Source organism: Lampetra planeri, chromosome 10 (genome assembly GCF_965212315.1).
Source record: "Lampetra planeri chromosome 10, kcLamPlan1.2.h2, whole genome shotgun sequence".
Classification (NCBI taxonomy): domain Eukaryota; kingdom Metazoa; phylum Chordata; class Hyperoartia; order Petromyzontiformes; family Petromyzontidae; genus Lampetra; species Lampetra planeri.
The window spans coordinates 15604623-15625616 of NC_136116.1; the positions used below are offsets into that span (position 1 = coordinate 15604623).

Below are 20994 nucleotides of genomic sequence, written 5' to 3' on the forward strand. Positions count from 1 at the left end.
CTATACCACACAGGCAGAACTTTGAATTTTTATTAAAATACAGACACCATTTGACGTGATGGTTTCATAAAACCAGTTTATTTAGAAAAGGGAATGTCAGTGATATGGGTACATAGTTATGTTTTATCTTCAAGGGGGGGAGTTTGTCCCTTCCAGAAAGTCGTGAATTTCATGAATGCGAGGTCAAGGAGCGGGCACAGTCGGAGGATGATGCAGGGTTGTTACATGTGTAGTGCTGTACTTTTACACGGACAACTTCTTGCTTTTCTGTCGTCACTTTATTTTCACTAACGCAGCACATTCCAGCCACATTCCTCCGGCCAGCTGCGTGCCTAGATATGCCCCCACTATACCCCACACGCACGTGTGTGCAATTTCCCCCCTTGGCGCGTTGTTAAACCACTACACATGTAATGATTCACCTGCTCATCAGTCAATGGTAAACTGCCCGAGTCACCCACTCCCCAATCTCTCCTTCACACAGGTCTGCTGGTTTCACAATCATCCGGGACACCAGTCCGGCGGTCTCCAACACAGAATGAGGCCGGCCGTGCCGACAAAACTCTCAGATATTACATTGCCACCCGCAGGACATGAGGGATGGGGGTGAGGTCAATGGGACCCCCTATGTCTCACCTGAGTCGGGGGAACGGGAGGAGTGGAAGGGGGTTCCAGGGGTGCAGTCTATACACGGGGTTTTCCTCTTTTACCGACTGTTTTCTTAGATATAAGACCCCTAACATCACACAGCAAATGACACGCACATATTTGTCGACATTTTCTCACATGCGCTTGCATGTGTGCACCTGCATTCAACATACACCCACACACTCATGAAGACGTATGTTCACCACACACGCGCATTCTCGAGAAGGGTATTATGGGGAGAGCGAGGGCTACACAACATGTTAACGACACGGAATGGCTGTTGAAGTGAGTGCAAGTCTTTGAGAGACAAACTTTAATCCACGCAGCAGACGAACTGGGTCCATACCAAACTATAAAATATAATCCTTGTGCAGTGGGTTCTAAATAGGCGCACACCGAGTCTTGGAGGCAACACGTTTATTTACTAACAAAACTCGAACCGGCTAACATAACAGATAAAGGCGCAATGCTCCGAGGCTAACTTTGTACATCACGGGTTAACTTTGTACATTATGGGTTAACTACATAGGGTGGTGGCCACCGCTCCTAACCACGATGTGGTTGGACCAGGAAAGCTAACGCGCTGCCTGGCCCTCGTGTGCGAGGATCGAAGCAGGCGGCTTCATGCCCGGGTCGAACAGCCCCGCTCCCTGTCGGGACTGGGCTTATAAAGGCTGCGGCGTCACTGGGCTCCGCCCCTGGCCACGCCCCCTTCTAGATCCTTCGTGGAGGCTCTCGGTCCACACCACGTGCCCCCTCGTCCGGTCACGTGCTTTCGCGGGTTCACGCAGGATTTCATGCCCTGACCCGACCTCCGTGACACCTGGACCCTGCCCTCTCGTGAGCCCCTGATGCAGTTGTGATGCCGCAGCCGCGAAGCCGCTCTGCGGGCGCCCCACCTACGACCCCCTCACCAACCCCCCGCCCAAACACACACACATAGAGCCTCGCGGGGAAGTCGCCTGGCCCACAGGTTTTCACCCAGGAGCCCCCCCCCCCCCCCCTTCGTAGGGGGGGATATTCTCCACGGTTTTCCCTGAGGCCAGGGAATTGACTGAGGCTTTCCCCAGGCTGAATTACACTGCGGCGCCGTGAATTAACGTGGAAATGCACGATCACGACGAGGCTACGCAGCCACCACGGATAGGAAACACGACACACCCACGGGTCGGCAAGCAGGGGGGCGGAGCCACGAACGGCGGGAAAACGGGGCCGTCCCTCTGATTGGTCGGGCGCTCGGCAGCAAACCGGGGCACGGACGTAGCTGAAAAGCAACGACCCGCGGCGGGAAATCCCAGCGACCTGATTGGCCGGCGGGTCGGCGCCGAATTATCTTTGATGTAGAAGACAATAAAAGGGGCACGGAGAGTGAAAGAGGCTCTCTTCTGCTCGAGTGGAGATCGGGGTGGTCACCTAGTCAGGGCCCACGAGGGCTCCGTGCAACCTCACCCCTCCGCGGCTCCCCACACAACCGAGGTGAACCGTGAGTACGTGAGGGAGAGTGGGAATTTAGAGTGAAATCGGAAGGAGGCTAATTTCAAGGAGGCGAGGGAAATCGGGTTTAGACGGCCGGGGCTAACCTAGACCTGCCCTGCTGACCCAGGCTGACCCGGGTGAGAGTATCTCGCAGACGCGCCGGAAATAAATAGTAAGCGATCGATAAAGAGCCTCGTGTGATTTCTACGAGCGCGAGGAAAGTGCGTGGTGGGGTGTGTGTGTGTGCGCGCTCGCCGTCACGAGTGTGGCCGGTGCTTCCGCGGGTGCACGCTTCGTCCGGTGGCTGCGCACTCCCGTGCTGCGTGCGGGCGGACACCCACCGCCCCCGTGGACACCCGCCACGGACACCCCCGCGGCCCTTTAAACGAGCGCTATTACCCGCCCACGGCAGCCGCCCGTGTACGAGCGACGTCACTGCCCCTTGACCCCTGACCTCCCATCCCGCGCGTGTGATTGGTGCGCGCGGTCGTGAGAGCGGAGACGCCGCGTTTGAGTGGCGGTGCGTGTGAGGGCCGTGGTGTGCCAAGGGAGTCTACCACTAATGTTGGAGGGGATGCACGTGGAGAGTGGGGGTGAATGACCCGAGGTGGTCCAGGGCCAGCCAGGAGTTATGTTTCGCAGGGGGGAAACGGCAGCAGCGAGAGAAGAAGAAGAGCAGGAAGGGGGGGGGGATCGGGGGCCAGCAGCCCCAACACAGGACACCCAGTGGTGCCGTAGAACAGCACCCTGCGTGCAGGTACCCCTCTTCCCTCGGTACTGTCGCTGCACTGCAGTGACACTCCCATTCATGTCGCTACACTGCAGTGACACGACCATTCATGTCGCTACACTTATTAGAACACTGCCTCGTTTGGAGAAGAGCGTCAATCCATAAGTGAGCAAAAACGTACAATGCCCGCAGATGTTCAAACGTGTAATAGTTCAGTTGAATAGTGGTATGACTTAAGCGAGCCACGTAAAAACTAACAAACAAATGATAAGAACACATTCAACTGTTCTTTTACAATGGCTGTCGTGGGGTGTATGCTGAGGGAGTTGACAACAGCCGTCATTTCCCACGCGTCGACAAATGCCACATTTAGATGTTTGAACACATCGCGTGTAATTTGTACAAGCCTGTACGTGTTCCAGTTATTAAATAACTGCACGGTGCCAACATCTCTCGTGTTGGCCAGCTTCACGATGACTTTAGTGTCTGGACTCTGGCTCAGCAGCTTCTCCACTGAGGCAGCGATGTTCCTCATCCTTCTCTCGAACACCGCCAGGGGGAAAGCTGTGAAGTGGGCTCCAAGAGACAGTCCGATTACGGTGTTCTTGCCTCCAGTTATGTCGTCCAGCTGCTTCGCGATGTATTGCACGTCTCTCGAGAAGGTTAGAGACTGTGTTATGAATGGGTATCCGTGGCAGTTCCACTGCAGGATAATTTTATTTTTATCATCAAAAGCGATTTTTGGCTGCTGTTTGCCATGTTTGTGAACGTCAAAATATTTGAAACCTGAAAAGCAGAAAAAGCGAGTAAGCGCCAGTTGTAAAAAAGAACACACCGTGTCTCAGATTGTTTACACATAGCATGGTACACATTCACAACGTTAGATTTTGTAAGATATAATACGATGTTTTAAAACTGCAAAATTTATTTTAAGAATATAAACGCATGAGGAGAGAAAGTAAACAGCCCAATAAATATTTTATAAATAATTAAATATTGCACAAACCTATATGATGGCTTATGCAGGAAAGATGATGGAGGAAGAGAAATACATCTGAGAATAATCTCCAATCTACAGCTTCACAAGAAATTGTAAGAGGATGTTTTACTGAACATGCCATTTTTTCATAAGTCTTTTCCAGTCATCTTTGCACATGTATCTGCCTATTCGCATGTGTTTAAGGTGTAAGTTTGCTAGACAAAAGATAAACGGGAAATGACATGATTCAAGTGTAAATGATAATGAACATGGCTGCAACGTGAAGGTTGCTTGAAATTAATTCCATCGTGAAATACTGTGCGCATTGCTGCTAACAGGTATGCATGCAGGTCGGTATTGGGTCAATGGGGCAATTTGCCCACCTTGGTGGCACTTCTCGTATTTCATTACGTCAGGGCCAGCATATTCTACAGTCCTTTACTTTAAATGATCCGTGTCGTACACATGCCAAGTGCAATTGCCACGTGTACTATTATTAGTTGCAGATCACTTACAGATACTGTATATGTAAAGGAATGGAAGCTTCCTCATGCCATGTTGGTCATCGGGGCTGTTTGACCTCAGTGCCAGTGTAGAATGATGAGGGTGGCTGGGTGGGTGGAGGGGTCACCCAGGACTGGGTAAGATATCACCTCAAATGTGAGCAGCGGCTGGGAATCTAACTCAGGTGGCCAGGATCCCTTAAAAGCGCAGTATGCGAGCCATAGTGCCACCGCTGAGATAACATCTTTCCGTGGGATTGTAATAGGACGTTACATGTGCAGTGACATGGAATGGATCCCTACGGAGGGTAGCGCGGGTTTCTGGAAAAAAGGGGGACCTGCTGCTGTCGCAGCCCGGTCGGCCAGCAGGGGAGGGAATGGGCGGGAGGAAGAGGATGCGGGGATAAGGTGACAGAGGGGGTACGTGAGAGGAAGCCCGAGACCTTCTGGTAGGTTCTGGAAGGGGGGCGTGGCCGAGAGGGAAGCAAGACTGCGCTGGGGGATAAAAGGGGGACCCCATGGAGAACTCGGGGTTGCTGTTGGAGTGGAACCCTGTGGAGCTACGCGAGTCATGGTCGTCATCTTCAGCGTTGTTGGTCAGGCAGCCTGTTGCTGTCCTGACCAAGTGTAGTTATTCCCTGTGCCTGTGAGGGCCTCAATAAACAGTGCCTCCCATTCTAGTGTCCGTGAAGTGCATCACTACACATGGAATGTGATCTTGGGTGCATCGTTTTTGTCCGCGACTTGTAAGCTATGTCAAGCGCCTTGATGGAAGTCACTCGACAAATATAACCAAGATTATGAACGTGAAAACAAAAAATTCCCAAGAACCGTGTCGTGCTGCTGACCTTTGGTGAAACTAACGAGGTATTCCCACCACTGGCGGATGGTGGAGTCGCCGAGGAAGTAGATATGCTTCTCCTTCAGGCACTCGGTCACTTGTTGTGGAGTGTCAAAGCGCCGCATGGCACAGTAGCTCGAGTTCCATGCACCGTTCCAGAAGAATCCGCTGGGGCTGGGGTTACCCAGTCCCGCTGTGCAGGGCGGCAACTTCTGTTCTGCCGTGTCTGGAGTTCATCAGAATGAAAACGTCAAATATCAATCATGGTGAAAATCAGACGAGTGAATATAATACTGTGTATGCACGCAATGTTCACTTGATCATGAATAATAGTAACTTGCGTAAAAAATAATGGTTTTAGTCGTTGCATACTACCGTACAGAACAAATACTGAAAAGAGCACAAAGTCGCATGGAGAGCAGCACGCTTGAAATTACATGGAGAGAAAGAAAGAGGAGCACAGGAATTAGAACGTACGCAGATTAATGACATCATCCAGACTATGAAGATAAATGAGAGTACTTGGGAAGGCCGCATTACGGCGAGGAGAATGAGAAAGGATAATGGACGATGGGCAAGAATGGTGGCGTGGCAGCGAGGGGATGGAACTCGAGGGGATGGCCACCAATGGAACAACGACATCGGTTATTGTGCAGGTGCTGGATGAACTGTTCCATCACACGATCGAGAAGTGGTAGTCATTTGGGGAGGCCTTCATCCAGCAGTGGATTGATCATGGGTGATACTGATCGACAGCAGTGAGTCAACCTTTCTTTGCTACTGTACCCACTGTTGAATTTAGTTTCAACAGAGTACGCCCTTGGCTGACCCACCAAATGAAATGCAAGAATAATGAACATCATTATTTTATACTCTTTGATTCTTTCGGTAAAGTCACGAAGGTAGAAAAATTAAAACCTACGTGACTTTACCGAAAGAAGCAAAGAGTATGGATTCCTGCAGTCACGAAAGCTTCAAATCAAAATTAATATTTGAACCAATTGTTCGTTTTGTGAGGTATCCCCAACTAGCTCGTAACTGCAAGCGAATAAAAACAATGAATGGACGCTCTGCACTCTTGGAAACCGCATTGTTTATGATCAATGAGTTTATAAAGGTCTCATATCTTTCTAGGTTACTGTATGGATTTACATTTTATCCTCGTTATTTTATATTGGCAGGTTCATACATGATCATTCACCAATGACTCATGTATGATATAATTGAACACATTCATAAATTACGTCATGTACCGCCTGGAACATTGCCACATACCCCCAGGGCTCCGCGTAGTACGTTATATAATTGAATCACGCATAAAGTCTGTCTTGTTATATTTGATTTATCACTAGAGTACTTTACTTATCTCTGCCATTTTTTCATTGTTTATACAATACTATATTACCCATAATACTATGCGATCCAATTATTTTGGACATGAAAAACGGTGGAAATTGTGGGCCCAATGATGAACTATCTCAGTAAGACAATACCGTCGATATATTCCACACAGCCATTAGAGTTGGTGATCACTGCCTTTTTACACGACCGAGAAAGTGGCGAAGGTGCAGGCGTGCAACCGCTCGCTGGCAGAAGGGACTCCACGCGGGAGCTCTTCGAGGCCCTCTGGAGCGTATTTGTCCTCATTTTCCATGCGGGCAAGATGTCTAGTCCCCGCCAGATGAGACCTGCCGATAAGGCCGGCTGTGGTGAACCCATTCACACCGCTGGTGGAGAGTGGCGCGGGGGATTTAAGAAACTTGCCACCGTTTTAACTGCCGCACCGGGAGGTCGAACCGGCTACGTCTGAATTGCGAGTCCAGTGCGATGGCCGCTACACCGCGGTGGCAGCATCGCAAACGACATTGGAAATATGTTTGAGAAAGCACTCACTGTTCGGCGGGTGAGTTGTCACTGTGTAATTTACATTTAATGGCACATATAGTCGACCCCTGTAATAAAAATAAAAAGGTTGTTAATAATTACTCAAGTATTTAATATGCTCACAATGGAATTTTTTTTACAAGTATAGCTTTCAAATTTTGTAAACTATACATGACGATTTCGCATTGTGTGGTACCAGAGAATACTTGTGGTCAATGTTAAACCCTGGATATTCTATTGGAACACAGCTCACATAAGCCTGCATATGGTCCCACGCATTGATGCAATTACGCATCTGTACACTCAGAATGCAGTCGACACAACCTCCGCTGTCTGCTTTACCACAGTGGCGAGGAGTTGTTAACTACCTAGCCCGCATACAGGAGGGCGTGGGTTCCATCCCGACCCTAACACCTGTATCTTTGAAGTTTGCATGTTCTCCCCGTGGTTGAGCTCTCATTTGTGGCCAGGTCGCTTCTGAAAAAGAGCTATGTAGCTCAGTAAACCTTACCTGGTCAAATAAAATACATTGTTTAGTTAATCGGCATCATCTGGCTCTCGGTCTTCCACTCGCTAACATTTGAACGCCCATTGCCCACGTGACTGCACTCATCCACTCTGCACAATGCGTCCCACCTTCCAAAAGCGTCTCTCCGATTTAATTCGCAATTTTGATTTAGAGCTTTCGTGACTGCAGGGATACATATTCTTGGTTGTTTCGGTAAAGTCACGTAGAAGGGAAACAATAAAATAATAAAAATATAAAACAATAAAATTCTCACCTCACAACGTTTCGACTGCAACACAAGCAACAGTTGATGATGATTGCTTGTGTTACAGTCGAAACGTCGTGAGAATTTTATTGTTTTATATTTTTATTATTTTATTGTTTCCCTTCTACCTGACTTTACCGAAAGAACCAAGAATATGAATTCACAATGTTTTCCGTTCCATTCTATTCTGAACGTACATATTGTCCTAAACGTACTGCTTATCCTAAACTGCGACAAAGTACTTTTGTCCGACTCGTGCAACTACATTCAGACGACAGAAGTTTAGTTTCAAGGTTGCTTTGTTAAAATACAGCCCTGACCTGGACAGAAGTAACAGACATTGCTCCTACTCGATCGTCCATCTCTTAACACGAGTCTATCAAATATTTACTCAATCGTGTGTCTTATATACATTACATTGTGTACGTTATTCTACGTAAAAATACACCAAATCTGTTACTCTCTCCATATCCTTACTTTCTACAGCCATATGTGATTAAGCCTAACCACTTCATATTTTAGAAAAATCAGCTCCCAGGTAAGCTATGTGAAATGTAAAACCGATACCGTACTCCATGCTAAACATAAACATATTTATAGTTAGACCAAACAACTTATCTGATGTTTAGTTTCTTTCACGTTTTGGTTACTTTACTGGAATGTTTTTTTAATCATTTGTGATCCACTGAATTAACAAATTGACCGTGCACGCATGTCAGAGACATGCCCTCCCAAGGGGTGGTCCAGGCAAATGACTTCAATAAAACATCGAAGCGTTGGATGCAGCAGCGCCGTCTCTGCCGCACTCGTTCACTCACGTTCAGCACAATTGGCCCGATCATCAATGTCTCGCATCCTCCCTTCCACAAAACAAGCTATTTTATTTATATTTCATCCTAATTTAAATAAATACTGCTAATTAGAGCAGTAGACAATCAGAAGAGTAATGCTGCAAAACGATTGCCAAGCCAGGGTCACAATGACCTCCTGCTGCTCTGCAGCTGCGCACACTTGTCGTCTGGAAAGTGGCTCGTTGTTTTCACTCGCGTTATACCTTGCAAAGAGTGCCTCTTCTTGCTTCGAGACGTAACTTCTTTGTCTGTTGTAAGACCTAAAATTCTGCAGCGCAGAGCAAGACATATTCGCCGGCTTTTCACAACTCCACGGCTCTCCGGTTGCCGGGTCGGTCAAATCGCACACCTCTTTGTCCGTGCTGAGGTGGACGTTGCAGTTGGTGACTTTCTTCACTTTGCCGGAGACGAACGTGCCCAGGAAGACGATTTTGTTGGGGATTGTCTCCCTGACCCTGTCCAGCACCGCGACCGCCTCAGCGGGGTGCACGAGCATGAGGCTCAGCTTGCTGTCCCCGGCCCACAGCAGGCGCAGGGCCACGCCGTAGGAGCCGTCCCCGTGGTCCGCCACCTCGCCCGGAGAGGCGGCGCGCAGCCGCTCGTTGTACATCCTGGCCAGGATGAAGTCGCCCCCGGAGCGCTTCCTTCTGTTGGCGGCATCGTGCATCTGCACCACCACGTTCAGTGTGCTCCCGATGCTGTACATCGCTTGGGGATTTACAACAGCGACAACGCTGTTGTTTGCGGCTGTCACGAAGGAGAAATCCGTGATTTTTTCCGCCGCCGCCGTCGTCGCTGCACTTGTTGCTTCCGCGGAACCCGGCGCCCTCTCGGTGGCAGAGGCATTGAGTGTCACGCGGCTCCGTTGCACCATGGTGAATGCCTCGATCCTCTCAATAACTTCCTGGAAAGTGATCATGGAGACACTTAAAGAAAAACGTTTCTGCCAAAACATCTCCAGTATAATCGAGGTACAGTATTCTGAGTGCGGTAGTGAACAGTCGGGCCTGTTTAGTGCATAAGAACAAAACAACCAAAATATGGACTCGCAGAGTTATTTTAATGAAATTAAAACGATGCCATTAGCCACAAATCCACCACGACAGCGCAGAATACGTGCTAGTTGCTGCGTGTAAGTAAACTAACATGCAACATCATTATAATGCTGGAGTCATCCAGGCTGATAAGAGCATTCGACCAAAATGTCCACAAGTGCATTCTAGAACCATCCCTGCCGCCCTCCGCTCCCTCCAACGGCTTCCCCATCGCCAACAGGCCCAGAGCGGCGAGATCAGCGCCTCTCCCTCCCCGACCCCGAACCACAGCTCACGGGGCAACTCCCCACGACTCGTGACCTCCTCCTCCTCTCTACACCCATGGGCAGCCCGCTGCCGGGCGTCATTCTCCATGACATCCCCCGCCGTCTGGATCGCAGCCATCAGAATGATCATGATCATCCCCTCGCTGCTCATTCACAGCAGCAGCGGCAGCGTCCAACCCAAAATATCACACATAGCAATAAATAGCATGCCATAGAGCACGTCTATAGTATCTAACCTATATCTATTTTATGTCAGTTTGTTGATATATTTAAAAACCCCAAATATACGCATGTGATAAATTCTCGAATAAACACGGACCTCATGGTATATGGTGAACCCGACGGACAGCAGCAACAGCAGCAGTCCTAAAAGCAGTGTCGCTACGTTTCTTTTCAGCTTCATTGCACTTGCAGATCTGTCCAGGCGTTCAACCTGTGTGCAGATAACACGTTCTGTTAGCAGGATTGATGACATGGTAATAAAATGAAACATATCGTGTACTCTATGCATGTGTAAAGAAGCTCCTTAGAGACGTCCATGAAGATGAGGGTAAGTCTTTATTTGCGTAGGCGTAGATGTCCACAGCTCTGCGATGGGTTCAGCACCAGCGTGGCCTCACCACTCCGCTCCCCTCTCTGTCCACTTCGCCCCAGGCCAGCGCCCCGACTGGCGGCCTCGCTCCCCTTTTCCATCTTTCTCTCCCCGCCATTAATTCGACGGTGCTCTCCTCTCCTCCGCATGTCACACCTTCGGCCACCTGCTCTTAATTATTACAACCTGTTCTAATGTGTACATCTTGAACGTATCTCTATTTCGTTCCCTACACATGTATGTTGAACTTCTTTCGCTCCGTAAAGAGTGTTGTATATGTGACCCTTTTTCCAAAATTCATATTAAGAATAATTCTGCCAAAAAAATATATATATTTTTTAATCGCGGGGTCACTTGGAGCGCAAACAAAGGTTGTAGTACCCACCCTCACCACAGCTGCCTTTCACACTCGAGGCCAGAGGGTAGGAGATGAACCATAAAATATACTTAAAGGACCCCCCCCCCCCGTACAAAGGAGAGGAAGAAGGGGCGTTGTCACACGGGCTTCAAAAGCTGCACCCACAAGCAGGGTGGCGAAAAGCGAACATCCGGGTTTTGTGGGCTAGTTTAGCTAAATAATAACAATTCCAAAACTTAGCGACCGACGTAAGTACACCTCGCACTCGCTCCAATTAAAAAGCAGGCTACAATCTACATCAGTGGATCATTACTCCTCATTTATTAATTATGTAATGTACTCCATAGGAAAAGAGCCTCCCAACCGCCTTTGTCTTCCCGCAGCATGGATAGCAAGATTTGCACACAAGCAAAGAACATCTCCCCATAAAAATCAAACCTCGATGGAAATACTGTGAACCCGGCTATAACATACCTTGAATCACTTACAATCTAAACTATAAGAGGTAAAGTGAGTTTCATTTTAACTTCCAAACAGAAACTTGAAAGCTTGTGTGAGACAAAGAGTAACACCCACCACGGACACACATACCACTCCCCCTCCCCACAGCAAGCGATATTAAAGCAAAGTTGGGCTTTTGTGAACAGAGAGAGGGGAGGGAATATACAATTCTAAGTACGAACACGACTCACAAATCGTCAGTCTTGCTTCAGCCTTGCTCAGGCTTGCGGTGCCGTCGCAAGGGAGCAGGCACCGTCATACCATGGGTGTCATGTCTCGCAGAGAGAAGTGACGATGCGTGGTTGAGTGCGGGGTTCGACATGAGTCGACAAGAGTATCGCTGAAAGTTGTACGCTACATTTACCCTGATGTGTTCGCTCGCAAAGTCAAGGATTGCGAAAAGTGGTATTGTACTAAGCTTTGACAGTTGTTTAAGAGGTGTGCGAATACAATTCACAAACTTTGTGAGTGAGCGCCAGCAACAGCGCCGGACAATCATCACCACCGACACAGAAGAAGCGCCATCAGAAGAAGTATCGCTCGAAATCATTCTGCTCTGGGCACCGACTCACAAGAGCCACTGCAGTTCGAGATAAGCTGACGAGAATTCCAGCATCATCCGCGTGAAATAGCGGAAAGCGCCCAACGTCGATCAAGCAACGAACGCTATCTGACGACGGGATCATCGCGCACCACGACGGCGAGCGTCGCGCCGACTCGTCATCCAGCAGCGGACAAACAGCTGCCGACGGCGCCCTGAGCGAGACAGGGAGCAACAAAGCCGTTTGTATGACGCCCACCCTCACACTCAAAGCTCCACAGGTAACAAACTACATTTTGATGCAAGGAATGCCCAACCTCGGCGTCTGCTGTATGCGAAGAATTGATCAAAGAAGACTAATTATAAAAGTGCAGGAACCATCAGCTGGCAGTGAAGGCATCGCGGCTCATCGAGTGATAAGAATACGTTGTTTTATAAGTACATTAGTCGTTTTTTGTTTTTTTTCTAATCGCATAAATTACAAATAGATTCATCGAGACGAAGTAAACTTATGAAACCTTCGTCACGAGTCTACACGCTCACAGAGAGAGAATATCGTGTTAAACCTGTTTCTTTGTCATAGAACATTGCCCACTAATTAATTAAAACTTAGCCAGAGACAAGAATCTCCCATAAGAGGGCACGCACGCCGTCGCACACCATTGTTCCAAGACATTTCGTTAAATATATAATCTTGCCGATGAATCTATTGACGTATACTTTCGCCCTTGGGGTATAATATTTTGCTTTTATTGCCTTTCGTATGACTATCATCGCATGCCTGTTTTAAAGACTCTCCATCACCGTCTAAGCTCGCGTTACGCGGTGGAATTAATTATATGTGCGGTTGCTAAAGTGAAACAATGTAATCCCCGATGGTACCGTGGATAATTCCAAGCATGAGAGTTCGCATATTAGAGTGTCATGTTTTTGTTTAGAATTAAAATTGCTTAAAACAGAAGTGTTTGAGTGTTTCTTTCCTAAGTTCATGCATAGCAATCTTATTTATAAGAACTGTATCCTGCGTTGAGATATGACTTTGGAGACCTAACATAACATAAACACACTAAGATATAATCAATTAATGTTTAAGCAAGAATAATTGCAGTATCTCGATTGATAAATACGATCCTGGACAACGAAGCTAAGCCTAATTATCATAACTGCCCACATTAGCATAATCGCAAACATTCGCATGAACTAATAAGATCAGCTCCCTGATTAGCTTAATTCATGCGCATATTTACATAAATGAGCATATTTCCTAGACTTACGCATTTTTTAAATCTTCATTTAATTTTTATTATTTTTATCAATTTTTCATAACCTGACATACAACAAGAGCAAACCCTGATGATCATATGTGCAGGAGGACAACAAACTAGACACAAAAAGCAGTTCAAAAGAAATGAGTTTTCAATCGAATTATTTAAAAGTGGAATTCTGCTCATATTTTGGTTTACTCACAATTCTCCACGGCAAGGCATAATGAGTTTGTGTTGCATTGAACGGTGCCCCAGAGTTTGGATGGAGTGCTCTTACTAATCACATCCGGTAACACAGCAGCATTTGTTTAAGAAAAATTCAAAACTGGACCCAAGTTTGCATTTTCAACAAATGCTGCTTGATATTGGTCTGGAAATCCAATAAACTGATGGACTAAAATACGTATATGTTTTATATGTGAAAGGTGTGAGAAGTCTTAATCCAGCAGTGAAGTTACATTGGGCTGTGTTTGTGAGATTGTCAAATACTAAATGATATAACTTAAATACATGTGCAGCTTGTAATTTCAAATTCCACTTTAGGGTTGACTCAGCCCATCATTCTTACAAAGTCAACAGTGGTTGCCATAGGAATGTGGAATTTCCACCACTGGCTCAGAGCCGAGCACCACCTCACTGTTCACTGGAGCAGAAACGATATCTTTGACTTTGTTACAATATCATTTGTATCTCCCACCCTTCGGAGCATAAACACCACTCATTGTTACTCTGTAATAATGCATAACTAGATCTTGACTTCAAGATTTCGTGACTGCAGGAATCCATACTCGTTGGGTCTTTCGGTAAAGTCACGTAGGTAGAGAAAATAATGACAATAAAATGATAAAAATAGATCTTGATTTTAAGCTTTCGTAACTGCAGGAATCCATACTCTTTGGTTCTCTCGGTAAAGTCACATAGGTATAAAATAAAATAAATCACGACGTTTCGGGCGCAACACAAGCATCCATCATCAGGTGGGAAAGTATGGTCTGCTGCAAACTATTCTCCACAGCAAGGCATACATATTTTATTGTTATTATTTTTTTCTATCTACGTGACTTTACCAAAAGACCCAAAGAATATGAATACATAACTAGTTAGCAACACCATAAACATGTCAAGGATGTTGCTGAACACAGTCCCGAGCGTGTTAAGCAAGGCATGCGACTCAGTAACCACAACTTTTCCATTCAGTTTACTCCGTGGCTCCATATCCCTCCATACATTTGCCTTATAATCGTCTCGTACTTATGACAATCCACTATTCCCATCAATCAGCATTGTGTCAGGAGATTACAAAATGTACATCGGGAATTCTTAAAAGAAGCCATGCATCACGTTATTTGAGGGAACAGGCCCTGAAAGATGACGTTCCTACCTTACTGCTTCTCTCCAACACCAGCTTGAGGAGCACCCTTATTGTGCCTTGTGTTCAGTTCTGGAATTCACACATTTAAGCAAAAAATCAAATCGAGGACCGGGCTGAAACAGTCTTCTTGCTATGATTGAAAACCGGTTAAATCTTAATTTGTTGCTCAGATTAGAAATCAGGGTATCACTCGAGTCAACTTTATGCCTCCACTCGTGCATGATTATTTATAATTAATTTCAGCGACTTGGTCACTTCTTTATTTCAGCTAAGTTGCCACGACGTGGCAAATTGAAACACAAGAGACCCCACTCGAGACAAGCCGCCACAACGCACAACAGTAACGCACAACAGTAACGCACAACAGTAATGCAGCAGCATTTCTCTACTTAGTGGTATCTACGCAGCAGGTTGTGCTGCAGTGAACTTGGGTACTTTTAAATATAGAGTTTATGTTGTGTGTGTTTATTTGAAGTTTTATTAGATTCGATAGTATTGGTCATGAGCTAGCTCTGATTCGACATAAACTCCAGTTGTGTTTTCAAGTCAAAGCAACTGGCTGCTCAAACAAGTTTAATTTATTTTCGTGATTTTTTTTTTTTACCGAAGAAAGCCTCGCTGAGTCCCGAGACTCTTTTTAAAGAGGGTCTTGCCAAGTTTTCACAGTAACGGCGATGTTGCTGCTGCTACTGCGTGATCCAATCAAAGACAAAATCCCCCGTATAGCCTTAACAAGTAATTTGCAGCTACAGTACCTTTTCAGCACTTTGATGTGTGGCCAATACCAGTTACATTGTTCGCTTTTAGCAACCACGTTGCAGGTTTAAAATGAAGATATCTCGATGCCTTGCGGGAGGGATGACCATATTTCATCTTCAGAATTTGATGTTTTTCTTCCAATTCCAGTTCAGGTGACCCTCGCGTAACGTCCCCCATAGACGCGAATGCGCAGTGACGCAGTTCCCCCTTTAGGAACATACTTGACACTTACGATTTGCGTTTCACAGTTACGCGCTCAAAGCAGATTTGGCATTTTCTAAACATAACGTCGTTTTTTATTATACAAATTCTAAATCATAACAAATATTTCGCAGGTGAACTCAAATGTCACTGCACCATGGTCGTGCCAAATGCCCACGGGCTGGGCGTAGCAATCTCATTTTGTAATAATCTTTGTAATGAGTAATATTCTCAGACTTAATTTCTGTATTATTATTATTGATTAAAATCCTAAGTAATTTTTGAAAAGTTAATAATATAAAGCGTTAAATGTATATGTATTTTGTAAATCCAGGGTTAAAATAAAGCAATTACTGAATATAGTACTTCGTTTTCTTAGGTAACGCACTCCTTATAATGTCCACGTCTATGGGGAACATCGTCTCCGTACAGCGCGATTCGACTTACGCGCTGTTTTTCATGATCGCATGTCGCGTGTTATGCCAGGGAGTCTCGTACATTTATGTTATTTTCTAATAGAAATGATGATAGTTGTCATTTGTGGCGGAGACGTGGCGAGGCGGTGGCCCCGTGCTGCCGGCCCGCTCGGCTCCACTGCAGCACTCACCTTGACGACTGCGCTCGCTAGAGGCGGCAGCTGGCCAGGATCGGGCACAACTTTTAGCCAACTTTTCACCCAGACACCTGGAGAGCGCGGACCAAGTGTTTCTGATACAACGTTAAAACTAACAATAACATTTTTAAGAATCGCAGTTGAGAGGAAAACGACTGTGCTGTGTGCTAGAGTCTTGCTGCGACTGCGTTGCCACTCAAACGCAACATCTTCACGGGTAGGAGGAAGAGATATTATAAAACGAAGTTTCGAGAAAAAATACTGTGGACAACAATGAGTTGAATCAATGCCGTTACGAAACCTGTGGCAAGAGCAAATGCTAGCTTATGCGAACGAAATAGTAATTAACACAATTACACGTCTATTTCTTAAGATGCATCGAGCGACATGTATTCACATTGTGAACAGAATACGGTGCAGTACGTTTAGCTAACCAGAGGCGTGTCGAATTGAGTATCACGCTCGTTTAACACTAGTAGGCTTTCGCGACCAATATAATCCATAAAACAGTTTTATTGGGTTTAACAACACATTTATCTTTACGCGATCTGACAACAACAAAAACACTTTATTCTGGATAGTATAAAGTTGCTGTTTCTTGAAATGTGTAAGAGATAATAAAGATACGAATGCATTCTACGGAGCCCCTGTAAGAGTAACGAGCACAGGAGGCTGATGCGCCCTCTGAGTGATTCGAAGCGAAATCGCGGCGCAGGGCGCGAGCCCTCGTCCTGTACTCACGGCGGCGGTCGCCAGTCGCGATGCCGCTGCAACCCCGTGGCACCGCGGAATCTGCCACGAGACTCCGGGCGCGGCCCGGGCGGCCACCGCGGAGATCCGCCCCGAGCCCCGTGGCAGCGGCGGCGCTCGAGCAAAGGTCCCTCCCCCCCCCCCACACAAAGTGACGCCCACGGAGGCAGTCACCCAAAGCCACGCCGTGTGACACCAGCTGCTGTTCGTGCACAACATGAACCCTCCCCTCTACACATACATAACATCCATGTTCTTACTTAAATTGTGTAAAAGTACCAATATATCACAACACAGTGCAACAAAATATTGAATGAATAGCATGAAACATTCAATTGTACTGTCCATTTGGAAGTTGTATATTTACCTGTTGTGATTACGGTGATGAGCAGACGCACGATCACCACGGGGAAGGCGCAATCCGACACCGGCACTTGCTGAGTTGAATTCATCTTTTTTTCTGACTTTAGCTTCCTCCACTCACTTCAGCTGAGACCCCACGATCGCGATACAAGAAACACAACACATTTAGTGCAAGTTCTCATCCCGTAACCGCGAGGCATTGCTGACAAAGGCACGAAAGTGAATCTGACAACGTTTACTAATGCAGTATGCAATCGCGAAACTTATCTAATTTTGCGAACTAAAAATCCGCGAATGGAGAGGTTTTTTGCGTGCTAAAGTAACTTCAGTCCACGTGTCATCACCTGCACACCACAATATTTATACAAGCACCATCACGCCCCATGAACCAGTACAACCTTGAAGTGTGTATGTGTAATGCGATAAAATCGTAGTGGTTGAATTTTTACACCACACAAATGCTTCTATACAAACGTGGAAGGCAAGGGAGACCCGCCTCTGTGAGTATGGCAGCGTGTGCTGTGTGATGGGCAGCCTAACCAGCGCTGCAGACTGCATCGGTGTAACTTGCCTCGAGATTGAGGGGGCTCAACATTATCTTAGCACATGCCTGGGCTCAAGTATGGGTTCCATCACATCTCATGTAAACGTCGACGTATAGACATACACATGATGCATCTATAGTTTATCAACTGTCACAAAGCTGGTAAAAATAAATCCATAAAACATACATCTGGATTTCATCGGTACTCGTCCAATGAATCGAACCCATCCAGGCCCTTCTTGCTATGAAGTGCAAATCGAGTGGAAGTGCAATAATTCCAGTACTCACGGACAGAAGACACCATTGCAAGTGTCCTTGGGGAGCAGTGGAAGTCCCCATCACCCGATGAGGTCCCTTCGCGCAGCTCCACCGCAGCAGCAATGCGGGCTCAGGGCAGCGAGCCGCCCGCTCGGCCTGCCGGTTAGATTCCAGTCCAATATCACCCAATCTTGCAGACACTTTGTTTACCATGAAACTGTCGGTCGCTATGGCTTGTGTCGTACTTTATGGATAATTTGTGGCCTCAGAAATCCGTGTTCGTCAGATGATGATCCCCTGGGGCGAGATCACAGCGGTAGCGACCAACACGTTCCTTGGCTGTGGACAATGGAGGATGCCAACATCGTGGATCAAACTTGATTTGGAGCTTTCGTGACTGCAGGAATTAATCTTTGGTTCTTTCGGTAAAGTCACGTAGAAAGAAAAAATGAATTAAATAATAGCATACGACATGGATCTTCTTCACAAAAGTCCCACGCGCACCTCTGCGCACCATTATTGACGACGGAACACGATGGCACGCGCTCTCCAAATGGGGGTCTCGTGTCAATATTGATTCTTTGCTGGGTTGTGCATTTTTTGTCAATATTGATTCTTTGCTGGGTTGTGCATTTTTGAAAGATTTATACTGCTCCTAGCTTTTATTTATACATTTTTACTTTATCATTATTGCACATGCTCCATCCACTGCTGGATGAAGGCATCCCCAACCCATCACCACGTACAAACCACGTGGTACATTTCGCATTGTTTCCCGCACCTCCGATTAGCACCCTTGACGACGTACCGCGCGAAAGAAGTTCAACATACGTACTGTACACACACACAAAGGGTCAAGGTGCAGCCCTGCAATTGATTTCTAACGCCCCTGCTGCTGGAAAGGGCCTCGACTACATTCGGCAAGACGAAGCTCTAGCGGGTATTTTGCCTACTCTTCCATGCTGACCAGACACAATAAACGAGCTGGGCGTACCCACTTATCACCCTACCACACGTGAGCTGCCTTGTGGATACCCATTGAGACCGCTTCGTGTGCAGAGGTGCGGGGGACTTAGAGACGCGCACCATTGTTTCACCTGCCGCGCCCGGAGATCAAATTTAATTGGCAGCTCCCTTCGTATCTCAGTTATAAAGGAAGCTGTTCAAATATATCGGTTTGCACTCCTCGCAATCGCATGAAAAAGCACGCTTAAATATCGGTTACCGGTTCGCCACACACATCGACAGGAGCACATCGCACCTTTTAGTGGCGATATGAGGGGAGCTGCCCCGCAACAGGTAGCGGTGGTACAGGTAGAGGTGGTGCAGGTAGAGGTGGTACAGGTAGTGGTGGTGCAGGTAGTGGTGGTGCAGGTAGTGGTGGTGCAGGTAGAGGTGGTGCAGGTAGTGGTGGTGCAGGTAGAGGTGGTATAGGTAGTGGTGGTGCAGGTAGAGGTGGTGCAGGTAGTGGTGGTGCAGGTAGTGGTGGTGCAGGTAGAGGTGGTGCAGGTAGTGGTGGTGCAGGTAGAGGTGGTGCAGGTAGTGGTGGTGCAGGTAGAGGTGGTGCAGGTAGTGGTGGTGCAGGTAGTGGTGGTGCAGGTAGAGGTGGTGCAGGTAGTGGTGGTGCAGGTAGAGGTGGTGCAGGTAGAGGTGGTGCAGGTAGAGGTGGTGCAGGTAGAAGTGGTGCAGGTAGTGGTGGTGCAGGTAGAGGTGGTGCAGGTAGTGGTGGTGCAGGTAGAGGTTGTGCAGGTAGAGGTGGTGCAGGTAGTGGTGGTGCAGGTAGTGGTGTGCAGGTAGAGGTGGTGCAGGTAGAGGTGGTGAAGGTAGTGGTGGTACAGGTAGAGGTGGTACAGGTAGAGGTGGTACAGGTAACGTGGTACAGGTAGAGGTGGTACAGGTAGAGGTGGTGAAGGTAGTGGTGGTACAGGTAGAGGTGGTGCATGTAGAGGTGGTGCAGGCAGTGGTGGTCAGGTAGTGGTGGTGCAGGTAGTGGTGGTGCAGGTAGATGTGGTACAGGTAGTGGTGGTACAGGTAGTGGTGGTAGAGGTAGAGGTGGTACAGGTAGTGGTGGTACAGGTAACGTGGTACAGGTAACGTGGTACAGGTAGTGGTGGTACAGGTAACGTGGTACAGGTAGTGGTGGTACAGGTAGAGGTGGTACAGGTAACGGTGGTACAGGTAACGTGGTACAGGTAGTGGTGGTACAGGTAACGTGGTGCAGGCTGCGTAATCATCAAGATGCGGTGGCAAGCGGAGCAGCGTGCGGTGGACAAGGAGATTCGCACGGTCGGCTCACATGCGGTGCGAGAGAAGTTCAACATACGCACATGCATACATCATGGGGTGCAGTTGGCGTCAGGAGTGGGCTGTGAATGTCAATTGTGGCCACTTAAACTCATCTCGGTCACTCGCAGGCATCAACACTCAACGCTCTTTCGCAATCTTCACGTTATCGTCACACGCGCTCGCTTACGTCGCCGCGTGCTAGCGGGTCAAACTCTGCACCAGCAACCCCCGCCTAACGCTCGACGCAGAGGGACTAAGGTTGCACCACTCCAAATAGTTCGACTTTCAAGAATTAAATGTTGATGAACGGCACACCGACGTGCACATGGGTAGCTGTGGTGATGAATCGAACGCAGCCGGCAGGTCCAGCGGGCAGAGCAGCGCCACTTCACCGCGACCACGTGCAATGAATGCATCGTGGATGACCTTCAGGACGGATGTTTGTCGCTTGAGTGCGTCGGACCGCTGATTGCAGGCTTGATATACGGCTGTTGACTTCAAAGAAAGCCACACGCCGACTACAAACCAGTTTTTCAATTTTCCTTGACACAAATGTCAAACTGGAATTATGTATAGTATTGCAAA

At 47.4% G+C, this 20994-nt stretch overlaps 1 protein-coding gene across 6 annotated transcripts; it reads right to left on the reverse strand.

The window, feature by feature from the left end:
* Nucleotides 1-16: 16 nt before the first annotated feature.
* Nucleotides 17-18629, reverse strand: LOC144721100 (NXPE family member 2-like). 6 transcript variants are annotated; one of them, XM_078598473.1, is made up of 9 exons: nucleotides 18154-18629; nucleotides 17326-17447; nucleotides 14645-17160; nucleotides 12030-12213; nucleotides 10326-10439; nucleotides 8889-9589; nucleotides 7071-7129; nucleotides 5185-5403; nucleotides 17-3640 (listed from the first exon to the last, which is right to left on the reverse strand). In XM_078598473.1, exons 4-9 carry the CDS (start codon nucleotides 12141-12143, stop codon nucleotides 3108-3110), a joined length of 1740 nt encoding a protein of 579 aa, XP_078454599.1. In that variant the 5' UTR covers nucleotides 12144-12213; nucleotides 14645-17160; nucleotides 17326-17447; nucleotides 18154-18629; the 3' UTR covers nucleotides 17-3107. The 6 variants fall into 6 exon arrangements, with proteins under 6 accessions (XP_078454599.1, XP_078454601.1, XP_078454600.1 ...); XM_078598475.1 differs by lacking the exons at nucleotides 17326-17447; nucleotides 18154-18629 and having other exon boundaries at nucleotides 14645-14704; nucleotides 16950-17074; XM_078598474.1 differs by lacking the exons at nucleotides 17326-17447; nucleotides 18154-18629 and having other exon boundaries at nucleotides 14645-14704; nucleotides 16203-17074.
* Nucleotides 18630-20994: the final 2365 nt, after the last annotated feature.

Bases quoted from the DNA above. Each gene is read 5' to 3' on its own strand.
- LOC144721100 (XM_078598473.1), bottom strand. From the start codon at position 12,143: ATGATCCCGTCGTCAGATAGCGTTCGTTGCTTGATCGACGTTGGGCGC. The intron at 7,130-8,888 runs GTATAACGCGAG...TTTTTATTACAG, and splicing joins GAAGAGGCACTCTTTGCAAG to GGGTCGACTATATGTGCCAT. The intron at 5,404-7,070 runs GTGAGTGCTTTC...GATGAACTCCAG, and splicing joins GACAACTCACCCGCCGAACA to ACACGGCAGAACAGAAGTTG.